The sequence below is a fragment of the Perognathus longimembris genome, chromosome 9 (genome assembly GCF_023159225.1).
Source record: "Perognathus longimembris pacificus isolate PPM17 chromosome 9, ASM2315922v1, whole genome shotgun sequence".
Lineage (NCBI taxonomy): Eukaryota > Metazoa > Chordata > Mammalia > Rodentia > Heteromyidae > Perognathus > Perognathus longimembris.
The window spans coordinates 63,795,339-63,818,737 of NC_063169.1; the positions used below are offsets into that span (position 1 = coordinate 63,795,339).

The 23,399-nt window shown below is 44.5% G+C and overlaps 1 protein-coding gene across 1 annotated transcript in view; it reads right to left on the minus strand.

Annotated features, from left to right (window-relative positions):
- Positions 1-23,399, minus strand: part of Syne1 (spectrin repeat containing nuclear envelope protein 1) — a 367,506-nt gene that overhangs the window by 8,564 nt on the left and 335,543 nt on the right. Inside the window, 14 exon segments of the mRNA XM_048354307.1 lie at positions 901-993; positions 2,017-2,229; positions 3,673-3,801; positions 5,244-5,306; positions 5,308-5,445; positions 8,049-8,248; positions 8,782-8,908; positions 12,019-12,146; positions 13,929-13,997; positions 15,728-16,061; positions 17,194-17,385; positions 18,912-19,049; positions 19,307-19,489; positions 21,916-22,066. Coding sequence (XP_048210264.1) covers positions 901-993; positions 2,017-2,229; positions 3,673-3,801; positions 5,244-5,306; positions 5,308-5,445; positions 8,049-8,248; positions 8,782-8,908; positions 12,019-12,146; positions 13,929-13,997; positions 15,728-16,061; positions 17,194-17,385; positions 18,912-19,049; positions 19,307-19,489; positions 21,916-22,066 — 2,158 coding nt within the window.

Consider the following 23,399-nt stretch of genomic DNA (forward strand, 5'->3'; position numbering starts at 1 on the left):
ATTACAGTATCCAAGATAAACCAAGGCTAAAGTTTGAATTGAAAAGCCAGTATTCCTTCACATTCTTAAACTAGGATCTATAGGAAACTAGTGAATGTAGTAAAAATAAAACAGTCCTAAAGAGGATAATACATTTATCAGCATAGAACATAAGTGTGTTTAACAAAAAAAAAGTACAAATGAAATCATTACTTCTAAAAACTAAGGGGAAATGGAATGCGTATAGTAAAAAACTAAAAATGAAGGAACAAAACGAAAAACAAGCTTTTAATTACACAGAGAAGTCAAGGTATAGAGGGTAGCAGGGGCCAAGTGTGCTTTCTCTCCCTATGTTCTGTGAGGCAGCCCCCCCACAGGCTTTGTGGGGGTCAGCTGAGTGAGTAGCTGCCACTTTTTTAGGGTTAGGACAGACACCCAAACCCTTCAAAGATCACTGTTGTGAAGCCTCTCTGCTTGAGAATCAGCCAGCCCTCCACTCATCCATCCAGTGGGCTCAGCAGGTGTTCCCAGCTCGTCCACGTCGGACTGAGGCCTTTTGCATGTGGCAGCCCACCTTTGACAGGTGGGTATGGTGGTGGTGGTTCCATGGGAGAAGCCACCCTGTGTCCACTCTAGAAATGGCCATGGGAGCAAGAAAAGTAATTCTTCTTCCTGCATACCAACCCCATGTTGAGCCCCCAATCTTTGGATAAGCGAAATAGCTGTTTTCCATTCCTGAGCACGTGCTGGGGTTGGGAAAGCAGTTCTACGCTGGTGACAACCCTCTCCTGCTGAGGGACTCTTTCTTGAAGCCTGTGGACTCGGTGGTGTACACACAAATACTGTCATTCCCAAGTGTCTCTTCCCCACCCCCCCCCACCCCCACCATGAGCTAGCTGACAAGGACCACTGGAGAGTTACCGGTTTCTGTCTGTTTGGGGTACTTCTTCCTGACGTAGGACTCACAGAACCTGATGTGTCCAGCTCATCAGCAGAGGACCAGGAAGACAAATCCTACAAGAGAAAGAGAGTCCTTTAACAACACCAGGTCCCAGAGCCATGAGGTTTCCCTATGCACAATGCTATCCACTGTGCATACACCACCAGTGCAATCCCTTCCTCTGTCTCCACCATCAAGACTAGACCATTCCTTGGGAGAAAGGCAACCAGACCAACTACATAGAGACCTCACTCTTCTAGTGTCAAGTGGGATTTCCTGGCTGTAAGTTTGGCCCTTCTGAAAAATACAACCATAGTAGAATTATTGTAGCTTTATTTAGTGAGGGACACAGATGTGCATGAGTTGATATGATTTGGGAGATGAAGGAGTCTGTTTTGACAGCTTCAAATCACTCAGGCCAGACTGAATTCAATTCATTCAAGTCTGGTACAAATGGCTATCTTTCAGGAGCCTCATTTACAGATTCAGAGGAATTGGATTACCTGTGTCTCGGTGGCTATTCAGAGCAGACTGCTCTTCCGCATGCTTGTGGGGGACTTGGTGTGAGTTCATGAGAGCATTGCACAACTGACTGTTGGAGATCTCACCGCACATCCCTGTACAAGCCAGTACATTTCTCACCACAGTAAAGAACAATGGGAAGACAAACGAGCGGAGGACCATTATCTGTGAATTAGTTACTAAGAAATGCATGGTGAGAGTTTGAGATTTATAGGTGTGGACTTCAAAAGTGATATGCAACGGTTGGTTTGTTCTATCATGGCTAACTGATCATGTGTAAAGTCTTAAATAAGCAGGGTGAAACCAAATGTCATGCAGGTAGTGGTGGTAACAGTAGTCTAGCAACAGGAACTAGATGTTTTGGATTTAATAGAATCCAAGGCAGTGTGTTATGATAATATACCACATATAGTATATGAGTTAGCTTTTGTGCTCTGAGACAGGATTTGGAAGGGCAGTAGCTGAGAGCAAACACCCCATCCTGACATGTGTGACACTGGGGGTCCAACACGAGTGGAGACTGTGCTTTGGCCTCCCGTAGGAAGGTGATTCTCTGAAGCCTGATGAGGGCTTACCTGCTGACTGCTCGACATGTCCAGAACCTTCTCCAGCTCCTTGATATGACGACTGACCTCCTTCAGGAGGAGTTTGAGCCGGTTTCCAATAACATGGACTTTTTCTTTGGCTTCCAGACAGTCCGCGCCTTCAGCGTTCACCAGGAGTTGCCGGGACATGTCCTGCAGCGAGGCTACTCTGCGCTGGGACTCCAGCAGCTCTCCCTTTATTTGCTGTGCACATAATGGGAAGCATCATAGAAGGAGTTCACGTAGGTGGACCAAGTTCTCAAAGTGGGCGATCATTGTGATGCTCACACTCAAAAGGAGGCCTCAGCCACGGCACAGAGGTGGGGATTAGGTGTTCACCCTGGCTATTCTAAAAAATACTTTGCACAAGGCCTCTGAACCTCTCTGGTCTTGTTTTCTCACGGGAGGAGGCCTATGTTTTCAATCCACAGTAGCATCATTGGAAGCTATACACCGAGTAAGGGGTGTGGAGGTATTTAAAGCATTATGTAAATGAAGCATACCATCCTCTTTTAAACAAACAAACAGAAATTTTAAAAACCCATGAATATCAGGATAAAGCAAAACTCAAGTAGGTCTGACCAGACTGATATCTATTCAAGACTTAAAAAAAAAAAAGATACAAGGTAATTCATCACTCACAGTATAGTGCCAGAGGTCAAAGCTGAGTAAAAACACAATTGCACAGCAATTTCCTTTTGCTTTCTATGACCTTTCTAGTACTGAATTAAAAGCTGTGATTGCTAGTTTAGGTTAGTAAGTGTTGGACGTGAAGATGGACCATTTCAAAAATGCAGAAAGCTGCAAAAGGCAAAACATTTTTTCCTCCTAATGGAGCTCAAATACGGTTCCCAATTTCCTAGAAAATCCATTTGAATACACAGTGCACTAGATTCTCCCAAGAACCCACACAGTAACTTGCTATTTGAATTCAGCTCCTGATACTTGAGATTTAGTTCCTGATTCTTGAGAAGTGGCATGTTTTCTTTGTGTCCACTGATGACGATAAAGTAATCCATCGTATTCCCCTTTCCTAAGTTTTCATGAACTGCTGTATTTGCTTTAGCTTGAAAAGAATAATTTCTTTTAAAAAGACAAACGAAAACCCTAGTGTTTGTGGCTCATATCTACAATTATAGTTATTCCGAAGGATCACAGTTTGGGGCAAGCATGGAGAGAACAGTCCAATGGATTCCATAGTTAAAGTAACTAGCAAAAAGCAGGGCTGGAGGTGTGATTCAAATGGTAGGATATTAGCAAGTGAAAAGCCCTTAGTTCAAATCTAAGTAACCCTTCCCCTCCCATAAAGGACTGAAATGAGAGTTTCATAACCCTTTTACAGTTAGCTACAAACTATACTATTGGGATGTAGATAAACCATATGAAACTCAGGTTAAAAATAAGGACCATTTACCAAAAAGCTGTCTTAATGAAGACAAGCTACTTGAAATTCAGGACATTTAAGATGAATGGAACTGAACAAAGGCTAAAGGTGGCAGAGGAGATGTAAGCACATTTATATCATAGAGACTGGAAACCCTAAGGAATTAAATTAGGGGCTTATGCGAGTGGGTAAGAGACTACACCAATGGTCAACACACACACACCTTTGGTAGAAATACAGACAGACCTCTCCAGCATTCTTACCATAAGCTGCCTATGATGGTTCTGCAGGATCTCAGGATCAAGGTGAGACTCAATTGGGACAATTTCATTTTTCCTTCTGTCAATGTTCTCCAGCATAAGAAGCAACCCATGGCTCATTTCATGGAAACCCTTCAAAGACATAAGAGTATAAAGTAACCACGAATGACCTAACTTCATTTTTTTTTTCTAGAATAGATTACTATTCTCTCCCACAGCTCTCACTGGTGCATGCACATTGGTTTGTCCAATCAGCTGCACAAGTCCTTTCTTAGGGAGGATGTGGTGTGCTTACAATGATCAGAACAAAAGCACTGGCTCTATCCTTTGGGAATACATATAGACATAAAGTAAGTTGGCATCAAAAGTACTTAACATCTCAAAGAAGAGCAGTGCTAATGGGTATGCTGAAAGGAAGCAACTCTCTTGTGCTCTGTGCTTTCCCATCTTCCCCATGTTCAATGGTCTGGGCTTAATTGCCCTCTGTCCATCCATTTGCTCACACAGTTACTTTGGACAAGAAGGGCAGGGCATGCTACCACAGTGGAGGTTCTGGGGCATAACTGCTTGGCTGTCCTCTTTTAAGCTTTCAAGTCCTTCAGTATCCCACTGGGCTTAGAATATTTTCCAAATGCCCAGCTCAGATGCTCTATGATGGATTCTCTATTCCCTATCACTTCCTATGACACTCTGGCCTCTCTGGCTGCTTTTCTGTTCCTGCTTCTGCGACAGTTGGCATTTCTCCTTCCTAGAAGTGTCTTTTCTGTGTCAGCTCAAAGACCAGCAGAACTGCTCTGGCTGCCTTCCTCAATTGGTCTTACACACTTGTTCCAATCACCAGTGTCGGTTAAATGTCTTGCTTAATGATTACCTGGCAATTTTTTTTGGTCTTCCCAACAAAATAAGAGGTTATACTGTATTTGTCTGCCTGGTGTCCTGTCTAGCATGCTGTGGAAATGTAGCAAATAGTGGTGATATGCATGGATGAATAAATATCTATAATGCTTACTTCATGTCCAGGAAATATTTGCCTACCTGCTCTGGAAGTGTGTGTTTGGGGGATGACTAAAATAAACAAATGTGTCAAAGAAGGAATAGCAGAACAGAGACAAATAAGGGAATAGTCGTGTGTGTGTGTGTGTGTGTGTGCGTGTGTGTGTGTGTGTGTGTGTGTGTGTGTGTGTGAGACTTTCTCTTAGCTTTTCTGGACCAAGGCTGGAGATCTACCACTTGAACTACAACTCTACTTCCAGTATTTTTGGTGGTTAATTGGAGATGAGTCTCACAGGCTTTCCTGCCTGGGCTGGCTTCGAACCACGATCCTCAGATCTCAGCCTCCTGAGTAACTAGGATTCCAGGTGCAGGCCACAGGCATCCAGCTTGGACATAGCCTCTTTTTAGTCAGATGGAAGATAGATGAAGAGGCTTTGATTCCTGGTTCGTGCCCAGATTCCCCACTAAAAGGAAAAGGTGCCTTACTCAGACACTGATTGGAGGGAGCGAGTGCATCCTTCAAGTTAACTGTGATGGCAAGGTTTTGGCACCAGGCACAACCTGTCCCCAACCCCACTGACCTGACACTGCATGAGAGCATCCTGCAGCAGGCCCCGCCAGTCCTCCAGCGCGGAGCACACGCGGGTCCCAGCGACCATTCATCTGGGACAGGCGGTCCTGCAGGTCACGGCTCTCCTCAGTGTCCGCCTGGGTGAACTCGGAGCTGCACAGGTTGATGGAGAGGACAATGGCCTTGCGGTGGTCCACGGCTTTCTGGAGCTCCTACCACACAGTGGGGGAACACATTCGTTTTTAAAAAGTACAAGTCGAGTTTAAGGCTCTGGAAGACGTTTCACTCAAAGGAGAAGAGTCCTTAATTAGAACTGGCCTTAATAGGATGCCTACACCAGACATGCGAGGGTGCATCACTGAGAATAACTCACGGTTAGGAGACACTGATTAAATGCCACTGGACCACAGGGGTGGATCTTAAGAGAATGTGGTCAAGATGGAATGATAATGGAAACACTATAGTGCTAACACACATTTACACACACACACACACACAAGTCTGCATGTTTTTTTCTTGCTTTATTTTTTTTGTGTGTGTGAGACAGGAGCTCACTCTCTGACACAGGCTGGTTTTGAATTTATAATCCTCTGGTCTCAGCCTCCCAAGTGTTGGGATTATAGGTGTATACCTCTATCCCTGGGATGCATCCACCTTTGCCAAGAGCACATATGGACAGACTGACCATTAACTCTGTTACAGTGCTTGCCAAGGGCTTGAGGTATTGGGGTTAAGTATCAGAGATGGGAAGGATAAATAAGATGGAGAGGAGCCTTACTGGAAACAACCATGACCCTGGCACAGTGGCCCAGTGAGTCTGAATAAGTCAGCACCATGCATAATGCTTCAGCCATAGCAAAACCAAATCAAAACAAAACAAAATGTGGCTCTGCTAGTATTGAGCAAGAGGAAACCTGCTTACAAATACTTCTTCTGGTATACTCATCCTAGGTCACTAGTCAAAATCAGCTTAAGAAAGTATGTTTCATCTTGAGGTCCAGGGAACATCACTGTGTCTCAGGCCACATTCTTGGGATGGCAGAGAAAATAAATGGGATTTCTCAAGCTACCCTATTTAATCTGACATCATAAACACAGCAGCGAAATGATGTATTTTGGGGTGTGTGTGTGCTGGTAGTGGAACTTGAACTCAGGGCCTCTTGCTCTCACGTGCCATCTGAAGCACACTTCTACTTCTGGCTCTTTTTGGTGGTTAATTGGAGGGAGATAAGAGTCCCATTAACTTTTCTTCCCCAGCTGACTTCAAACCATGATCCTCAAATCTCAGCCTCCCGAGTGGCTAAGTTACAGGCGTGAGCTACCAGCACTCAGCTCCCACAACTCATTTTTGGCTTTATGCATTTCTAAACAACCCAGAGCTCAATTCTAAGAATTCGATCTCAGAATTATATATTAAAACTTAAATACTCAGGTTCTGTTACAAAAAAAAAATCCACAGGTATTTAAACAAGCTGGGGTGAACAATCTCAGAAATCCCCACTATGCAAGCTCCATGGATTTATAACTTCTCACTTACAATTTCTTGTAAGTTCGGTTACATTCCCAGTGTGACTTACGCTTTCATTTATCAGTAGATTCTTAACATGCCGTACCAGAGGTTCAACCACAGAGAGAGCATAAGATGAACAGATAATGTAGACAGAACACATAGGAAGGATCAGGAAAGAAGAATGGTTTCCTTTAGCATGCAGGCTGACTTCCAAGGCCTTATTTCTCTGCCCTCATTTCATGGGCTCTTAGATTTTCCTAACTATTTCAAGGAATTTGGCTCTACTGCAGCACTAACTGGAGTCATTTAGAGACTGCGGAGGAGAAAGTATGTCATTACAGGGATTCTGTAAATTGCATCTTTCATGCAGTATTGTTTCTGAAATTCCTGGGGTTGGGGCAGATACTTTTTCATAAGATGCCACTGTGAGTTTATCCGTGGAGAAGGCTCATTTCTCTCTCTCTGAAAATGTAAAGCAAAACAACACAACTGCCAATGGAAAGCTACCAAAACATCAACTCCGCCTAAACAGCATATCCAAAAGGAACACAAAAGGACCACGCTTCGTCCTGTGTCTGGAGATCTAGGGGAGTTATATTCTGAAAACGACATCAGATGTTCTACACATAAACAAACAAACAACATCAGAAGCAGTCCGGAAACTGAGAAGAAACCACGCTCTGAGACCATGCAGTGCTGACAAGTTTTCACCTATGAAAGCAGTGCAGAGCAATGAGAATTTCCGAGACCCAGAGCTGGCATACAGGACGGCCATTTGTGCCCTCTGCCTATTCAAGTCAAAAAATCAAAGGCAAGTGACAGGTGCTTGTCCACAAATACTCAACACTTGCGTTTTGTTTTACTCAGTACCACAAAATTGCTATGGCCACCAGCATAGCAAGGTTCACAAGTGTGGATGATTCAAGGTCAAATAATTGCCTCAGATCACCCACGAAATGACATAAACATGGTCTTGGAAAGGATTTCTTTCCAGCTCTCAACAGAGATATGCTGGACTTTAGTTATGTTTCCCTTACACAAGAGGTTAAATAGGTTCCAGAGGTACCTAGACAGTTCATGCGACCTAACTGTGTCATTCAGTGATTGATAGGGTGGACCCTTCTCCAAGGCTGTCCATTTTTCTGCCTTTGAAGCCGTGTCTCTGAATCCTTGGGATTTGGGTGGCTTGGGCGAGCATTCTTGGTCATCTTTGGTCGGCGTCTGCTCTGCTGCTAGGGGGAGTGTTTCACGTGAGGGTGGGAGGGTTCCTGTTTGGCCTAGGTAGGAAAGGTGGTAGGCAGCTACCTTTAGCTTTTTGATCTGGAGCTCAATGGTCTGGATGTCAGTGCTGAGCTGCAGATGCTGGAGCCGCTCCAGTTCCTCCTCTGTCTCCCCGAGCCAGGCCCAGATGTTGTTCAGGTCGGAGTTGAACTGCTGCCACTTCTTCATCCTCAGGTCCTTGCTCAGGGTCTGGGCCTGTAGGAGCTCCCATCGGTCAATCACACCTGTCAGGACATGGGCAGGACAGTGAGCATGTCTCTGCGCCTGCCATATTTAGGAAATGCTTTAACCATATGCTGGTGGCTAGCTTCAATGAGCAACGGGAAGAAAAGGGATTCCACTGGACATTGCTGTTGTCTCATGTAAGTAGTTAAATGAGGGCAATGTATGGTTCCTGTTTGCTTCTCTCACATTAATGGAGTGGAAAAAAATGGGTTTAATACTATGCTGGGCTTTGTGAAATAAGCAAGCATGTGAACAGAGCACTCCAGGCTTGGTTCTTTCATACAACAGGACTCTGAGAACACAGAGCTAACAAGTTGACTGGCTCCATTCAAGATGGTGCTTTATCACAAATGAAACATGGGGAACTCCCAGGATGCTCTCTGCCTCTCTCCTCCATCACAGAAGATCATGAGGCCAAGAGAGGAGTTTCAGACTAGATTAGTCAAGGAGCCCAGTGGAATGTGGAGATGTGACTAAGTGTCTTGGGCTCCTGTTATTTTGCACCCACTGGAACAGAACAAAACACACTCACCAGCTGTCTGGGTTTCCGTGCTGTTTAAGTTAACAAAGCCAGGAAAGTTCTCCTCTTCTTCCTTCAGTTTGTGCTCCAGTCTCCTTACTGAATCGATGGTGCCACTGCACTCACCAAGGAGTTTCATCTGTTTAGACAGAGATGGAGAGAGGGGGAGAGGGAGGGAAAGAGGGAGGAAGGGAAGGAGAAGAGAGAAGGAGAAAGGGAAAAAGGAAGAGGGAGGGAGGACGAAGGAAGGAAGGAAGGAAGGAAGGAAGGAAGGAAGGAAGGAAGGAAGGAAGGAAGGAAGGAAGGAGGGAAAGAAGGAAGGAGGGAAGGGAGGAAGGAAGGAAGGGAGGAAGGAAGGAAGGAAGGAAGGAAGGACGGGAGGGAGGGAGGAAGGGAGGAAGGGAGGGAGGGAGGAGGGAAGGAAAGAAGGAAGGAAGGAAGGAAGGAAGGAAGGAAGGAAGGAAGGGAGGGAGGGAGGGAGGGAGGGAGGGAGGAAGGGAAGAAGGGAGGAAGTCACTATAATGCAGTCTCACAGGACAAGCACTTCTGAGGAAAGCATCTTTGTCGTCCTGCAGCAAGGGCAGTTAAGTGCATTCTGCTTCCCTGTGTTACTCAACAAAATGTAAGTACAGCTTAGCTGGGAGCTGGTGGCTCAGGCCTAGCTACTTAGAAGGCAAAGATTTGAGGATCCTGGTTTGAAGCCAACTCATCAGGAAAGCCCATGAACCTCATAGCTCCAGTTATCTAGCAAAAGGCAGGAAGTAAGGTGTGGCTCAAATGGTGGAGTGCCAGATGTAGAGCAAAAAGAAGAAAAGCTAAGCCAGAACTTGAGACCCTGTATTCTAAAGTACAGCCTAAAATCATGTATCTCTAGCAAACAACAGTCATAAACACAGCCCCAAAGCCCCAAAGATATATTCACAACATGACTCATGTGCAAAGCCCTTCAATTTCCTTTTAAGCTCCTGAATCAAAAGAGATAAAATGAATCTGGGACTCCAAACTCAGAGGCTGCAATTGGCAAAATAATGTGTACGTTTGCTAAGTTTCTTCTTTTTCTTCCTTAAACTGAAATGTGGAAGAACTAATATCCCACAGGGGATATTATCAGGGGATATTATCAGGGGATAATATCAGGGGAACATTTCCATATTAAATAACTATAATGTTTAAGAGTATCAAGCGATACTAAAACCAACTGCTTTAGGAGAAAACTTAAAGCAAAAGTCTCATTGGTATCCAAGGAATAAATACTAGAAATCAAATAGATAGCTTCCAAATTCTACTTTAACACCATATATGATATTAAAAAGTTAAAAGAACAAGTCATAGCGCAGCATGGTGGTGTATACCTGTAATATTAGCTTTCAGCAGATTGAGAATTTGAGGCTAGCCTGAGTTACCTAATGAGACCTTGTATCAATTCATTAAGTAAAATTTAAAAAAAAACAACAAATAATTTCAAGACATTCTTGCTATTTGGATCATAATATCTCTCAAAGCCTTTAATAAATCCCAACACTAGTTATTTATTTATTTATTTATTTGGTCTTTGGGGTTGAACTTGGGACCTTGGCTCTGTCCTTGACCACACTTGAGCCACAGCTTTACTTCAAGTTTTTTGGGTGGTTAATTGGAGATATGTCTCCCAGACATTTTGTTCAGCTTGGCTTCAAACTGTGATCTTCAGATGTCCGCTTCCTGAGCAGCTAGGGTTATAAGCGTGAGCCACTGGCACCTGGCAATTTGATTGCACTTGAGTGAAGTTAAATGAAATTTCAGATGTAATTTCTGTCATTGATTTGGTCATTATAAAACTGCTGGGGCTGGGGGCATGGTTCAAATAGTAAAGTAACTGCTGGAGAGGGCGAATTCAAACTTCACTAATTGCATACCTATTGATGATACTTCACACAAAAGGCTTCACAGCTGGGTATGAACGGCTCCTGCCTGCAATCCTAGCTACTTGGGAAGCAGAGATTGGGAGGACCCAGTTTTGGGGTCTGCTCAGGAATATACATGGGACTCCTTCTCAACCAATGGTTGGGCACTACTGTGCCCACACATCTGTCATCCTAGCTATTTAGAATGCTAAGATTAGGAGGAGGATGGTTCCAGATCAGCCTCAGGAAGCAGAGTCTGTGAGACACCATGTTAACAAACAGCAGCTTGGTGTGGTGGCCTGCACCTATCATTCCAGCTATCACAGGGAGCAAAAAAATAGGAGATTTGATGTCCGGGTGTGTGCCCAGGCAGAAAGTAAGGTTCTAGCCCCAAATAACCAGAACAAAAGGTGGTAGTGGCATGGCTCATAAGTACAGCACCTGCTAACAAGCATCAGATCCTAAGTTCAAACCCCAGTGCCACCTAAACTAAACATTACACAATCCAGAGGTCAGTGTAATAGCATTATAAAGTATATTAACATCCACATATATAACTAGGCCAATTTTCTTCCCTAATTTCAAAAAGTAGCACATATAAATTGAGATTACATCATGGGAGTTTTTTTCTTTTACTAACTTGGTTGTAAAATAAAAAGTATAACCCTGGGAAGAGATTTGCTTGAAAATTCCCTCGGTTAAACATGTGTCAGAAACAAGTTTTTCTCAGAAGAAAATTACTTAGTCAGTAACGGGACTAGGAAAAATAAAATTAAGAGACTTTATACTAATAGCTGTCCAACGAGCACTGGAAATACACAATCCCTGTTATTAGTTAGAATTGATTTCCCCACAGAAAATACTGAGATGTAGCTTAATGGTATAGCACTTGCCTGTGTAGGTAAGGCTCCGGTTTGATACCTAGCATTGCAAAAACAAAACCAAACCCACAAACATTCCCACAGTCATTTACATGAATCAAACACCTAGGAAAAGAACTGAGAAGAAAATCCATGTCAGTAATCTATTAGCTAAATCTGCTCTTCCAAGGGGTCACCTTGGCCAAATATCCTCAGTGAAATTTGGAAAAATGCCTAACGATACTTGGGAGCCAAGAACAGTTTACTTCACCCAACTAAAATGGGTTTTGGCTGAGCACTCAGTGTAAGGAACGGGCCGGTCAGGACAATGGACTCTGGGTTATCTCCAGCAGCACAGGGCTTGTTTTGTACCACCATGTTCATAAGTTCAAGGACACTGCAGTGTCTGGAAAACTTCTAAAGCCCTTGGGGTGCAGACGGGCCGTTCTTTGTCATAGGTGGGTGATCTGGGTACAGGTCAGGGGCATGGGGGTGGAGACACTCACGTAGCCTTTGTAGCTAGCGTCCAGCTCCGGGCCCGTGGGAGCTTTGCTGCGGAAGGTATTGTCCACCTGCCGCATCCGGAAGCGGCCTTCGTCCAGCGCTGTGTCCAGCTGGCGAATCTGTGGATCTCCTGCAGTGTCAATCATATGCAGCATTACCGCCCCACGCTTGCCCATCAACGCATCATTCTTGCCCATGTTGTGTGACTCATTGCAAGCTTGATATTGCAGAAGGTTCAGAAATTATTTCAGCTGGTAGCAGAGAAAGGATGTGTGTGGGGGGGGGGAATCAATTATGAAGCAGATTAAGTAAGTATAGATTCAGTGGGTTAGACATTTAAAGGGTCAACTCAGGGAGTGTCTGAGGCTAAGGGTCTCAGCAGCCTGGGCCTTGCAAACAGGTTCTGCGATCCATCCTGAACTCCCTCAAGCATCTGCCTCCTCCACGTAATCTGCCTGTGGTAAGAAGTGGGAGGTCTGGCTGAACCAGGAAGCTCTTACATCTCACGCTCTTTCCATCACCCCCTAGCCATTTGAGGAGGTTATGCCTTTTTTGTGTGTGTGTGTGACAGGACTGGGGTTTGAACTCAAGGCCTAGGCCCAGTCTCTTAGGTTTTTCTCACTCAAGTCTGTCATTCTACTACTTGAGTCACAGCCCCACTTCGGGTTTTTTTGGTGGTAAATTGGGAAATAAGAGTCTCCCAGACTTTCCTGCCTGGGCTGGCTTAAAACTATGATCCTCACATTGCAAACTTTTGTGTAGCTAGGATTACAGGCATGAGCTATTGGCCACTGGCTAGAGGATGCCCTTTATTTGTGCCACTGAAGGTTGTTGGCTATATCCTGCACATAGTTCTAGTCAACTAAGCAAACTGTAGCTCAGAAAAGACCTGCATGAACACATCACAGTAGTAATAACTAAACTCTTACCTAAAGCAAATCAAAAGCAAGCTACAACTTCAACCCTTCTTTCTCTGCAGGCTTTTTACTCACTACCTAGACCCTGGCTCATTTCTCAGAGCTGTGAAACTTCATTGTGCATGTGTGCTAGTATGACCTGTGTGTTTGTGTGCATGTGTTTCTCTGTTACAGTCTTGGACCTGAGCAAGAACATCCACTAGCAGAGTAGTGCTGATTTATGTGGGAAATGGACCAAATATCAGTAAGCTCTATTAAATATATTTACGGGGTGGGGGAGGCCCTTTGAATCCCTTTAAGACAGGCCTATCAGTGGGATTTGCTCAGAAATCACCCTCTCAGTAATACCACCTCACTTTCTGCCTGAAGTACGGGCTATTCATCTCACCATCTGATATCCTACCATATTTCTCCGTGCCACTGACCCTGAATTTCAGTTTGTCTAGTGTAGCATTGAGCAAAATAGGCTCCATTTTTCTTTCTTTAATACTTCCGGTGTGGGGAATGGACCTATGCCTAAAGAGAAATCAAATGCTCCAAGATACTGTGGAAAATACTGGGCTTTATTTGTGAGCGAAGGTTTCTAAAGTTAAAATGTCACACTTTCAGAGCTATACTCTGCCCTCTCCTCATGTCAGATGTGATCTTTGAGAAGAGGCTGTGCCGCCTAGAACCAAGCACAACACTGGAGTACATCTGCTAAGGACCTTGCTTTGCTTTCTCCTATTTTCTGCTGTCGAGTGGACATCAGTGCTCGGCTCTCGTCAAGACTGAGTCCCGCTGGACAAGCTGAGACGTGACTTTATTTCATTGTGGATAAAGTATTCGGAGTGCTTGGCCAGCTATTTTTTTTCCCCCCTAATACAGCAGGAAGAGAGGGAGACTGGGCCTTAGTGTGCTTGAGCCCCAAAGCCATGAGAGATCCAACAGCAGTGCTGAGAGAGGAGGCTTGTTACAGGAAAGAAAGGGGAGAGTGGCTAGAATTTTATGCCTACCAGAGGTATTTCTGATGGCATTTTCTGTGAGTTTTACATAGGCCTCAGGGCATTCGGGGATCACTATATCTGCAACGAGATCACAGTCTTAAGTTGGCAACTAAGTAGAAACATTGATTCTCTTGTGATAGGAAAATAATTGTCCTAGGAGAAACGAGGAAGTTAGTCATTGTAGACAGTCCCTGGGCACACTGGGTAATATCTCCACACTCCCCTGACATTGACTGAGGCAGCTTGCTGATTCAAGTGCGCTTTGAAGCACAGTTATCCTCTTAGGAACCCAAGGGATGCTTGGCTGAATCATGCCCATTTTACAGATGGGAAAACTGGCATCCAGAGGCATGGATTTCAACCCACCCCATGCTAACACTGTGCCATCCTCTGTGTCTCTATGTGAACAGCCTATGTAACTTTAAAGGCTGAACACATTAGAACAGTGATATGCAGGTGAAATTGATTTTTAATGCTAAACCTTACCAACCCAAGATATCCAAAGTATGACATGCATTCGATATAAATATTATTAATATATTCATTTCTTGCTTTGTGTGGTCTTTGGAATGAGTGCATATCTGGAAGTGCATTTCCCATTCCTTGCCATGTCAATTGGCACAGCAGATTTGAATGCAAAATAGTCACCTGTGGCTACATATACCATGCCACTGTTGATATCCCAGGCCTCATAATGGGCTCTGGTGACATCAGTTAGAGCTGCAACACATGGTTTTTAGAACAATGTCATGTGCTTCGGAGTCCAGTTGGAAACCATCAAAAACACAGGCAATCCTCTAGAGAAATTTCCAAGTCAAACCATTTTTCTATTGTGACACCTTTTCTGTACAATACTCCTTTTCTTTACTATACATGTTGCTGGATTCTTTCTTTTGTCCTCCTTAATCTCTTTCTAGATTCTTTGCCCTGTATCATTGCCTACCCAGGGCAATTACCACTTACATGTGGATAAAGAAACTGCATTTCTAGGTCTGGGACTTTAGATCCATACTTTTACTCCTGTCCAGAAATTCTACAAGCATCTCAAAATCAGGATGCAGACAAGAAGCAAGGTCAGCATCTCTCCAGATCCACCGCCCACCCCCCCCCCCCCGCCTCCTCCACACGGCATCCTCTCCCCCTGTGGTCTTCAGGACCTAGAACCCACTGCACCTTTCGCCACCAAGATGCCCGCGCCACGAAGTCCCTTCCCTCTCAGCCAGGCCTCAAGGCTTCTCCCCACCCGAAATCCTCTCGAGAGCCACTGCTGCTTCCTTAGTTCAGGCTGCTGTCTTAACCTCTCTCCTGGATTCTAAAACGTTTTCAGCAGAACTCTCTTGTTCTCAACATGCTCTCTCCCCATGGTGTCCACACAGATACAAAAACCGTGCATTTGCTTCTTACTGCCTTCACAATGACAGCCAAACTCCTCTCCATGGTGACAAGGCCAATTCGTGATCAGGCCCTTGCCTACCTGTCCAGCCTTCAACGTGCCCACTCTGTGTTACCCAACCTACAGCTTTGTCATTCTGGGTAAACTTTAGATGATCAAAAGCACCAAGGTTAATCATCAAAGCTTGGCTGGATTCCCCATTCCTTTTGCTTGACCAACTGCTTATTCATTCCTCTGGTCTCAGCTCCAAAGTTTCTTCCATGAAGCCTCTGTTCTCAGTGCCAAGTTGTCACCCCACCGTTTGCACTCTGTGCTACGGCACATGGCTCTTCTAGTGTGGGCCATTTAATGGAGGATGACTTGTTAGCTGATGTGTCTCTGGTTCATTCCCCCGACAGAACAGGCTTGTTCCTACCTGATAAGCCGACAGCTCCCCTGAGGTAGAAATCCTTGTCTTCCTGGCCCTCTTCATCTTCAGAAGGCAGAGTCCTGGAGACTGCAGACTCAAGGTCACGACTGAGGTCATAGTCATGGTCCCACTCCAGGGGGATGGAATCCACACTGGCTGGGGTATCCCGTCCAGATCGCTCACTCCGGAGAGGTTGGGGGAGTGAGAGGGAGGGGTTGGAGGAGGGCTGGGGAGAGGGCACACCCTCTGCAGATGGGTCTTGCCAACGCAAGTCCGAGAGAGCGGCGGAGTCATCCAGCTCCATCTCCCGATCCGAGAGATCAAGCTCATCGTCAGGCAGCTAGACAGGAAGTCAAGCCAGCTATGTCACTACAGGGCGCTGAGACCCCCAACCTTCCCCAGGCTCTGTCTCCCAAGGATCTCAGGGCTCAAGCTGATTGGCCTATCTGCCGACTAGGCGGTGATAATGTTGACTGTCCCATCAGCAAATACATAAGAAACATATGATCACTTCAAAGAAATCTTACAACATTTGTCTACACACTGTTCCATTTCTGTTACTGGGAAGGGGGACTAATAATAAACCTTCTTCATTGAATCATGTGAGAAGACTCTATCATGTAAACAGAGATGGCCTAGTATTGTGCCTGAAACACAGGTTCACAATGGCACCTATCAGAAACAAGGCAAAAAGTATTCATAAAGTTAAGCTTAAGCCAGGTGCTGAAGGCTCATGCCTATAATCCTAGCTACTCTGGAGGCTGACATCTGAGGATTGTGCCTATGGCCACCCCTGGCAGAAGAGTCCCTGATACGCTTATCTCCAATTAACTAACACAAAGCTGGAAGGGGAGGTATGGCTCAAATGTGAAATGACTGGTTTTGAGCCAAAATGCCTAGTGAGAGCTGAAGGCTCTGAGTTCAAGCCCCAGTACCAGCACAAAACCCAAACAAAACAAAATTAAACAACAATAAAAACCTTAGGCTGTCTTTTGTGCCTTATATTCCAGATATGAAATATATTTTATCATAAAAGATTCAAATCCTGTAATAACATGACTAAAGATGCAATGTGCTTGTGGTGGTGACTAGAAAAAAAAATCTACCAATGAAAAACTGTCAACTGAGCAGTTGTTCACACTCTCACTTCATTTCCTCATTTCTTCTAGAACCTTGTTTCTCTTCTAGGAAGGTATGTGCCAAGCAGTCCTCAAAGTGCAATACATATATATATATAAATATATGTATGTATATATATATACACACACATATATATACACATCTATGTTCAGCTAACCAATTCTATCAGTAGTTACTGTGGTTTCCCATGTTCTACAATTGGAGAAACTGAGGCAAGAAATATTTGGAGGCCCACCATACCCGACCTAGACAGCAGAGTCAGAGCTAACTCTGGCTCCACATCTATCTAGTCTCTAGATTTAGTGATATTGAGAGCATGCTCTGCTTCATACCGGCAGGCGGATGAGCTTCTTGTGGTATCTTTCCACGCGCCCAAACACCTCCTGGCAGTAGCGCCGGAGCTCGTCCAGCTCCTCCTCAATGACGGCCGCGTCCAGGGGCTCGCTCTTTTCCATCAGCTGCTCTCCTTGGGCCATTATCTGCTCAATCTTGTGGTGGTTTAATGAAATTTCCTGCTGGAAGGCCTAGGGGACACCCAAGCCACATGACCTTTTCAACTGTGCCCAGTGATAGGTTGCAAGCTATGTATTTCTCATGACATTAGGAAATCCACCTAGGGGATATTTAATTTACCATATGCAGTGACAAGCCAAGAGGTTATTTCTTTCTTTCTAAAGGAGATTGTAAATTCTGGAACCAGAAGAGAAAACATTAGAAAAGAGCTTTGGCTAATAAAAGTTACCAATAGATAATGTGGGCAGAGAATAAGAGGGAAAACAGTCAGCCTCACCACCAAGTTAACAGCACTGGTGATTCTTGGTTAAAAACAACGGTGTGATGCGAACACTTTGACTAATACCACACAATACAAATCCTACATCAAACGTGAACTAAAGAAAGCTATCCACATGACAATGCCGCAAATTCTTCTGGACGTAATGCATGAAAGTATCAAGTTAGGATGATTTGAAAGCAAAGAATTCTGGACTCATTCTATGTGGCTTACAGGGGTTAAACTCTGGGAATAGGATTCGGCTGATAAATTCTAATTCAATAACAGAATAAATGCTGAAATGAGAAGACTAGGAACAAACATTAAGAGAGTCAACATTTTCTAATATTGAGAAAGACTACCAGTGGGAGAAGGGAGGGTGGGGCAAGGAGCTCCTAGATTCTGTCAGAACCAAAAAAAAAAAAAAAAAAAAAAGAGTTCGACGACTCCGTGGTAGAAATGTCCTTCCTTTTGCAAGAACTGCAAGCTAATTTGCTTGGAGGATGATCTGGGGAGTGGTGTTGGGTAGAGGGAGGAAGGGGAGGCACTGGGCAGAATCGTTAGAATCTTAAGGATTTCTTCCATCTTAATAATCTGCAATTAAGGGTAACTTTCTTATTTTATTACAACAACCCAAAAGGATAAGGATACAATGATATTAAAAGTATCATCTCTGAGGAGAATACCTCAGTAGTACAGTATGTGCCTTGCAGGCAGTATGTCTGAGGTTTAACCCCCAGTGATCCTACCTCCCCAAATCTATCTATGGATACTAGGGAAAGTTTCATGAGCTGCCTTGCTCAATACTCTTCCTTTTAGGAAATCCTTGTATCCAGTGCATAGCTTTTCTATTCAAATTTCTAGCAAATCACAGTGTTCAGGTTGTAGAGTGCACGTGACAAAATGTACTTAAAACTGAGTTGGCGTGTAAGAAGGAAGAATGTGTAGGATGAAATCCTAACAGAAGAAATCATGGAGGTCAAGTGAACTATTTGTAAGTCCCACAAACAAAACTAGCAGAAACACGAAAACAAAAGTCAATCCCTAACATCTGGCAATCAAGTAAATATTTAGAAGTATTTGTGTGAACAGTGGTTACCTCTAGGTAGGCCTCTTAAAGAATTAAAACTGTAATGTCTTCTGACACTTTTTAGCCTTCAAGAAGAACTGTTCTTCAAATAGTTCTTCATTTTGTTCCCCACCCACAAATGGGCCCACAGATCCTTTCTTTGCGGGATTCCTTCACCCCAGTCATTTGAACATGGACCATCCTATTACCTTGAGCTGCTTTATTTTAGCTTGAACATCACACTCAGAAAAATGTTCGATGTTAGTGAGCTGCAGATCCATTTCCGTTAGCCAGACGAGAATGCTATCCCGTGCAGTCTCAAACTCCTCGCGCTGGCTAATGAAGTGCTGGCGCAAGAGGAAGAAGAAGAAGAAACTTAGAGTCCACCTGAGCCCAGCTGGAACGGCCCACTCCGATGTCCTTTGGGGAAGTCATTCTCTTAACAAGTTCCTCTCCCCATTCCCTTTGAACATCACTGCCCCCATTCGCCCCCTTCTGCCACCCCAACTTCCACCATCACTGATTTCATTTCTCAAGACTGAGTTCAGGGAGCCTGACCCCCACTCTCTGGACCCGTCAGTCATAGAGGAGGGGTAATTTAAACCTTGAGTCTGCGCAAGATGGACGTGACGCGCTTTTGCAGGTTGTCCCATCTCTGGTTGCCTTCGTGGACCGTTTGCTTGAGGCTCCCGGCAGAATCTGTGCGGTTCTCTCTGGCCAGGCGGCGGTATTGCTTGTTGATCAGCTCCAGCTGGGTCAGGCTCTCATGGACCTGTCGCTGGAAAGCCTATGGTGGCAAAAAGTCAGTCAGTGAGGGGGTGGAGAAGAGCTCCCCGCTGCGGTTTCCATTTCCATACGAAGACAAGAAAGGGCAAGGCCGTAGACAAAAGGGAAGGGAATCTCCTAATGACAGTATGGCTGGGTAATTCACCTTGCAAGCGCAAAGTCACCTATTTGGCTGAAGGAAAGAGAGGGGAGGTTGGGTTCATCAAGAACACGAAAGAGCCAGGTTCCCATGGCTCACAGCTACAACTCCAGTCACTTGGGAGACTGAGACTGTTGGGACTGAGATGCCAGGCCAGTCTGCGAAGAAAAGGGTCCTTCGCTCCATCTCAGTGAAGAGCTGGACTTAGTGGTACATGCCTGTTACCCTAGGGAAGTCTAACAAAAGCAGATGCTGCCCAGAGGTGTGCCTGTCCAGGAAGCAAGATCTCATCACAAAAATAAGGAGCAAAACGCAAGCCTGCAGGCGTGGCTCAGCCGCGAGAATTCCTGCTGAATCAGCATGGAGGACTCAACATCAAAGAGAGAGGGGGAAATGGAGACCAGTAATGCAACCTGGTATTTACAAACAAATATAAATATATACATGTATACATACACACATGTATGTATACACATATAATTTGAGTTTGTTTTATTCATTTATTTTTATTATATGGCATTACTGAAATTGGTTTGTTTGTTTTGTTTTTGTTGCCAGTCCTGGGCCTTGGACTCAGGGCCTGAGCACTGTCCCTGGCTTCTTTTTGCTCAAGGCTAGCACTCTGCCACTTGAGCCATAGAGCCACTTCCGGCATTTTCTATATATGTGGTGCTGAGGAATCAAACCCAGGACTTCATGTATACGAGGCAAGCACTTTACCACAAGGCCATATTCCCAGCCCGCATTACTGAAATTTGAAAGGAAGGGAAAGAGGGAGGGAGGGAGGGAGGAAAGGAAGGACAGAAAGAAAGAAGAAAGGAAGGGAGGAAGAAAGACAAACAGAAAAGCACTTCAGTAAAATACAAGTAGCTTTCTATTTAAAAAAAAATTAAATGTTTGTTTTCCCAGCTTTATTTCCCCCTGGACCCATGTGTATGATTTATGACTGACTTTAGTGCTATACCAAAACTTTCACAAATAATTGGACTCCACTTATCTACACCCCCCAATTTCATATCTGCTGGGTCATCACACTGTTTATATGCTATCACACATCAGCCTTATAAATGGCATTCCTTCTAAAAGTTGCTTTAAGAGCTTCTGATTACAGTCAATTCAATCTTCAGTTCTATAAAAATTAATCCCTCCCCCAACACAAGCAAGGATACAGTAAGGCACGTTTCTCTTTTGTTTCTTCTGTAAGAATATTCTATCCTACTATAGTGATGGCACATAGCACCCCGGTATAACCAAGGCCCTCCAAAATGTTGGTGGCATTTAAGAGACTCAGGACTTGTCCTTAGCAAAGGATTTGTTTCTGCAAATTATTTCTACCTCAGAGAGCATTTGACTGCAAGATGAATGATACTTGATAAAATACCATCATCGTAGAAGATGAGTGAACATATAGGTAACTTTTGTTATAAAATCTGAGTCTAAAATATCGTCAAGGAGGATTTAATATAATCTGCTTTGTTGTGTAAGCCAATTATAAAGGACTGACCTTTCTGAAGCTGAGTGTACTAAGACACAGAGCAGGGTCACTTCCCCAGCGCGGGTCTTTCAACTTAGGGTTGACCTCAAGTCCACTGCTCTTTACTAGGGCTTTTTCCTCGAACTTTTCCGAGGAAAATTATTTCTACGGGAATTGTTTTTTCTGGACTTCTGTGGTATAATTTACACTATTCAACTCAGAATAACATTTATTCCAAAGTCTGAACATGTTACTATATCTATCTATCTATTTATCTATCTATCTGTCTATCTGTCCATTTATGACTCCAAACCAAATTTATTTCCTCCTCCCTCCCTCAGTAAATGTTCCTCTCTCCCCCTTTCTCTCTCCCTCCTCGTCTTCTTCCTCTTACTCCTTTTCCTCCTCTTCCTTCTCTTCCTCTTTTCTCTTCTACCCCATCTACCCCCACCTCTCTCTCTTTTTCCCTTTCTCTCTCTCAACCAGTGATCGCTACGTAGCTCAAGATGGTTCTCAATTTTCTCTCCCTACCCCCCAAAGACTATGATTACGAGCACCTAGCGCCAGGCCTCAGTTGGAATTTCTCTGTATTACTACTTTATTTTCTAATTCTTGGTAACCTTACAGTGAAGACTTCATTCACAGCCCCCTCGGCCTGCTTAAAAGGCAATATTAAGGGTGGCCAACAAGTCATCAGCCAGCAATTTCAATAAATAACGTGTGGGCGGACAGTCAGTCCATGTCTTGGAGCACTGACGGCAGTTGGTTACTCTCAGAGCAAAAGAAGCATCCAATATGTGGAGATATAAATCACCTCAAATTTCTTTAGTTCTTCCTTGGCAATGGTATAGAGCACCCCAGAAGAGCTGGGGAAAGCAGCCGTCCTTTCTGAAATCTTCAGCCAGTCTTCAAAACGAGAATAGTCATCCAGGAACTTCTGCCACAATCGCCACGTCTCTTCGATTCTGAGACAGCAAATGAAAGAACAGATTGGCATTATTTAAGACTGTTTGTACTCTGGAGTGCTGTCCGGTGCCTGCCCTGGGATTAAGAGTGCCCAAATAAGCAGCTGCCGTGCCAAACAATAACTGTGCCTTGAGCCAAATTGATGAGGCAGAGAGAGAGAGAGAGAGAGAGAGAGAGAGAGAGAGAGAGAGAGAGAGAGAGAGAGAGAGAGAGAGAGAGAAACAACTGTGAGAGCTAAAATAAAACAGCTGTTCCCCCCCCACACACACACATGTCCTGCAGCTCTGGATTTGGAATTAAGTCAAATTGAATATTATAAGTGCAGTGCATGAATTTTCCCAGTTGTTTCCAAGGAACTACAGCATGCTAGTGTACCCTCAGGCCCATGTTCTGCAGAAATAAACTTGGGGCTGGAAAATTCATGTAAGTCCTTCATCAAGGCCATCCATGACAAATAGTGGGCTTTCTAGAGATACTGGGCTTTCTAGAGCTACCAGAGAGCACAATGATTTCATTTGTAGGCATTAAGATAATTTTCTAATGACACACCACAATTTCCTTTCCCACTTTAAATTATGGAGGGCTTAAAGGATAACTGTGTTGTTGTTGTTTTTTTCAATACCAGTACTAGCTTTTGAACCCAGGACTTTATGAATGCTCTTATTTGGATTTTGTTGCTGTTGTTGCTCAAGGCTGCACTCTACCACTCATTTGAGCCACAGCTCCACCTCCACAGCTTTTTTTTTTTTTTTTTTTTTTTGGCCAGTCCTGGGGCTTGGACTCAGGGCCTGAGCACTGTCCCTGGTTTCTTCTTGCTCAAGGCTAGCACTCTGCCACTTGAGCCACAGTGCCACTTCTGGCCATTTTCTGTATATGTGGTGCCGGGGAATCGAACCCAGGGCCTCATGTATACGAGGCAAGCACTCTTGCCACTAGGCCATATCCCCAGCCCACGTCCACAGCTTTTTTGGTGGCTCCTTGGAGGTAAGAATCTCAGACTTTCCTGCCTAGGGTGGCTTTGAACTGTGATCTTAGCCTCTTGAGCCTTCGGGATTACAGGCATGAGCCAGGAATGTGTAGTTCTTGTTTGATTTTCAATAAAGGAAGGGTACTGTTTTGAGAACCACAAAGTCTATAAAGTTCAATCTGTCATTAATTTTTAGCGGATCAGGGCTGGGGATATAGCCTAGTGGCAAGAGTGCCTGCCTCGGATACACGAGGCCCTAGGTTCGATTCCCCAGCACCACATATGCAGAAAATGGCCAGAAGCGGCGCTGTGGCTCAAGTGGCAGAGTGCTAGCCTTGAGCGGGAAGAAGCCAGGGACAGTGCTT